Source organism: Aristolochia californica, unplaced genomic scaffold, assembly GCF_029961685.1.
Source record: "Aristolochia californica isolate CCGP_79_NKW_82.1479 unplaced genomic scaffold, dmAriCali1.0.hap1 SCAF_13, whole genome shotgun sequence".
Taxonomy (NCBI): Eukaryota; Viridiplantae; Streptophyta; class Magnoliopsida; order Piperales; family Aristolochiaceae; genus Aristolochia; species Aristolochia californica.
Window position 1 is genome coordinate 25,582,192 of NW_027181804.1, and position 4,199 is coordinate 25,586,390.

Genomic DNA, 4,199 nt, shown 5'->3' on the forward strand with positions numbered 1-4,199 from the left:
TCCACCAACCTCCTCGTTCTTATCGACAGACAGGTGAGCTTTCAACTAATCAACCTTAATTCGAGTCAGTATCTGATTAGTCTCGAATGGGTCAAATCGAGTTCAATTAAAAAATCGCAAATTGGAAGGCTTTTTCCTGGGTTAATTGTAAGAATACAAACCGGCTTTGTTGAAGTTTGAAATGTGAGCTTAATACGAACGGTGGCAGGGACGAATGGGCTTCCATTGCGGAAGCGAACCACCACTCGGCCGGAGAAACCAATGGTGTGGATCGAACCAGTAGCAAGAGCCACCTTGCAAATTCATTTTTCTTTTTTTTCTTTTTAACAAATGGAAAAGGATAAAGAAAAACTGAAAGCAGTCATTTCCTACCCTGTTTTAAGGGCTTGGATGATTCCTCCATACCCTCTTGCCGCAGAGGATTAGATCAGTTGGCTGAAGGCTCTCTGCTCCTAAAAGCGTCTCCAATCAACCCCTACTCAAATCTGTACAAAGAACGGAACTACTCCTTCCTCTCCTCGCCTACCCTCCGATTTCCCCGCAGCAGCCATGGCTGCTTCCTCCTCCCTCACTGTCTCTCATGCCCTCGTTGCCCGTGCTACGGCACGCCATGGCTCCTCCACCCATGGCGAGCGTGCCGCCCTTCCAGGCTTCAACGTCAGTACCTTCGCCGGAAGGGCCCTCAAGGCCTCCTCCTCTTCCTCGCAGTTCTACCGCAAGGGGCAGAAGCTTCCGATCGGTGGTCGCAACGCACACGTCCGTGCCGCAGCCATCGATACGCTGCCTAAGGCCGAGACCGCCCTCGTGGAGAAGTCTATCAACACCATCAGATTTCTCGCCATTGATGCCGTCGAGAAGGCGAATTCCGGTCACCCCGGTTTGCCTATGGGATGTGCGCCAATGGGTCACATACTCTACGATGAGGTGATGAGGTACAACCCCAAGAATCCTTACTGGTTCAATCGCGACCGGTTCGTGCTTTCCGCCGGCCATGGCTGCATGCTGCAGTACGCACTTTTGCATCTCGCCGGCTACGACAGTGTCAAGGTAACTATTCTTTTCTTTCTATTGCAAACTCTTTTGATTTGATCAGTTGAAGTACTGGGTAGGTCTTCTGGTCCTCCGGAGAGTTAGGGTAGAAGTTCATTCCTGGGCAACTGATCTTCTTAGGTTTTGATCTCTCTGAAGCCTTTTATTGTTGTTACTATTATTAATTTGATACTGCCATACGTAACGGGAGCAGCTGATCTGCGTATAATCTACATTTTGCGCAATTTTACTTTCTTATGGGTTGCACTCTATTTTTGCTGGTGCGATTCTGCTCAAGGAAAAGGAAAAATAAATGAAAAGAGAAAGAACAAGGGAACTTCTTTAGTCTAATTTCTTTTTATGAATATATACTTTCTATTTGTAAATCCAATCGCCCTTACCTGCAACTTATCTGTAGGAAGAAGATTTGAAATCTTTCCGCCAGTGGGGAAGCAAAACTCCCGGTCACCCTGAGAATTTTGAGACTCCTGGTGTTGAAGTCACCACCGGTTAGTTCTTTTGCATTGAAATTGATCATACCCCTTGCTGCTTAATAATGGAAAAAAATGGAAAAACCTGACGTGTTTTCTCTTATTTAGGCCCTCTGGGACAGGGAATTGCAAATGCAGTGGGATTGGCTCTGGTTGAAAAGAATTTAGCTGCTCGTTTCAACAAACCTGACAACGTGATTGTTGATCACTATACGTAAATCCCTCGTACTCTGGAAATCTTTTTTTTTCTGGTATTTATCTCGACCATTGTAATTCACTTTCAAATTATTAAAACCTTTCTTCCCATCATCATAGATATGTTATTCTTGGGGATGGGTGTCAAATGGAGGGAATTTCAAATGAAGTTTCCTCTCTTGCTGCACACTGGGGTCTTGGAAAGCTGATTGCATTCTATGACGACAACCATATCTCTATCGATGGTGATACTGATATTGCTTTCACTGAGAGTGTGGACACCCGCTTTGAAGGACTTGGCTGGCATGTCATTTGGGTGAAGAATGGTAACACGGGTTACGATGAGATCCATGCCGCCATCGAAGAAGCCAAGGCTGTGAAGGACAAACCCACATTAATTAAGGTGTGGACTCTTCAAACAAGTCCCTCAAGAAGTTTTTCAATTACAAAAAATAAGACACTAGCTTCTAACTTTTTTTATATTGTTTTACTACAGGTGACAACCACTATTGGTTATGGATCCCCAAACAAGGCCAACTCATACAGTGTGCATGGTAGTGCATTGGGAGCCAAAGAAGTGGATGCCACAAGGCAAAATCTTGGATGGCCTCATGAGCCTTTCCATGTGCCTGAAGATGTCAAGAGGTTTGTGCAACTTGAAGGGTTTTTCTCCCTCGTAAGTGAAGCTAGTTATTCATTTCGGTTTTATTGATGGGTACTTGATGATGCTTATGTAGCCACTGGAGCCGCCATGTTGAAGCAGGTGCAGCTCTTGAAGCTGAGTGGAATGCGAAATTTGCAGATTACGAAAAGAAGTACAAGGAAGAGGCAGCAGAATTAAAGTTACTCATTAACGGTGAATTTCCTGCTGGCTGGGAAAAGGCCCTTCCAGTGAGTACTTTGTGATCATATGACCTGAATGATGTTATGGATTTGTCTGGCGTATCACCTAGTTCTTCATATGTTTGTTCACAGACCTACACTCCGGAAAGCCCTGCAGATGCCACCAGAAATCTGTCCCAGCAGTGCCTGAATGCACTTGCAAAGGTTCTGCCAGGCCTTCTTGGAGGAAGTGCTGACCTTGCATCTTCCAACATGACCCTACTAAAAATGTTTGGAGACTTCCAGAAGGACACTCCTGCAGAAAGAAATGTTCGTTTTGGTGTTAGGGAGCATGGTATGGGTGCCATCTGTAATGGCATTGCCCTTCACAGTCCTGGGCTCATCCCATACTGTGCAACCTTTTTCGTCTTCACGGACTACATGAGAGCTGCCATGAGGATCTCAGCATTGTCCGAGGCTGGAGTCATTTATGTGATGACCCACGATTCAATTGGACTTGGAGAGGATGGTCCTACCCATCAGCCTATTGAACACTTGGCAAGCTTCAGAGCTATGCCTAACATTCTGATGCTCCGCCCAGCTGATGGTAATGAGACTGCTGGGGCCTACAAGGTCGCGGTTCTCAACAGGAAAAGACCTTCTGTTCTTGCTCTTTCCCGTCAGAAGCTTCCCCAGCTTGCTGGAACTTCAATTGAAGGAGTTGAGAAAGGAGGGTACATTATTTCTGACAACTCTTCTGGAGGCAAACCAGAACTTATTTTGACTGGTACTGGTTCTGAATTGGAGATAGCTGCTAAAGCTGCAGATGAACTCAGGAAAGAAGGGAAGAAGGTCCGAGTGGTCTCCCTTGTTTCCTGGGAACTGTTTGATGAGCAATCTGATGAGTACAAGGAAAGTGTTTTTCCATCTGATGTCCCTGCACGGGTAAGTATTGAGGCTGGTTCAACATTTGGCTGGGAGAAGATTGTCGGAAGCAAGGGCAAGTCTATTGGCATCGACCGGTTTGGTGCAAGTGCTCCGGCAGGAAAGATATACAAGGAATATGGAATAACAGCAGAAAATGTCATTGCTGCTGCCAAGACGTTACTATAAATTAGGCTGGATCAGCTTCTTTAGTCTCATTCTGTGTTAAAAGATGCAGCATTTGGATTTGGATCCCACTCTCCAGATTCGGAAATGGCATTGGAGAAGAAACCAGTTTAAAGAGAATTTTGTCTTTGGTGTTTGGACGATAATAAAGCCCCCTCTTTACCTTTATTTTTGTGTTTTAATTTCATTTTCATAGTATCTTCTTGCTCTTATTGAACCGAGCCCCTGAGCATGTTCTGTTTGGAATCTGTTTCAGTTAACACTATTTTTACGGAAGTGATGAAAAAATACCTCTTTATGTGCTTCTTCGTTCCTGTCTGTGTCTGCCTCTGGCCAGCAAATTCTACTGTTTGAGGTGTTTCATCTTCCATCTGTCTGTGCTTTTCTGCCCAGGGTGCTTTTTACAACCACATCGAAGAAGCATTTGCTGTTTGATTGTACAATCGAAAGCTGAAAGCTTTTCCATTTGAATTACTCTACCTAAACCAATAACGAGGATCATCAATAAAATATAAGTCACATTTGCATGAAATGAACAAGCGGCCAGGCCAC

The 4,199-nt window shown here is 44.8% G+C and overlaps 1 protein-coding gene across 1 annotated transcript; it reads left to right on the top strand.

Annotated features, from left to right (window-relative positions):
- Nucleotides 1-362: 362 nt before the first annotated feature.
- Nucleotides 363-3,959, top strand: LOC137948120 (transketolase, chloroplastic-like). Its single transcript, XM_068794074.1, has 7 exons — nucleotides 363-1,047; nucleotides 1,448-1,538; nucleotides 1,629-1,734; nucleotides 1,836-2,118; nucleotides 2,212-2,360; nucleotides 2,453-2,606; nucleotides 2,691-3,959. The coding sequence occupies exons 1-7, from the start codon at nucleotides 550-552 to the stop codon at nucleotides 3,648-3,650; spliced, it is 2,241 nt and encodes a 746-aa protein (XP_068650175.1). The 5' UTR covers nucleotides 363-549; the 3' UTR covers nucleotides 3,651-3,959.
- The last annotated feature ends 240 nt before the right edge of the window (nucleotides 3,960-4,199 follow it).

What these genes read in the sequence shown, in the direction of transcription:
- LOC137948120 (XM_068794074.1), top strand. Translation starts at nt 550, where the DNA reads ATGGCTGCTTCCTCCTCCCTCACTGTCTCTCATGCCCTCGTTGCCCGT. An exon ending in CCGGCTACGACAGTGTCAAG is followed by an intron (nt 1,048 to 1,447) that starts GTAACTATTCTT and finishes ACTTATCTGTAG; the next exon opens with GAAGAAGATTTGAAATCTTT. An exon ending in GTGCCTGAAGATGTCAAGAG is followed by an intron (nt 2,361 to 2,452) that starts GTTTGTGCAACT and finishes ATGCTTATGTAG; the next exon opens with CCACTGGAGCCGCCATGTTG.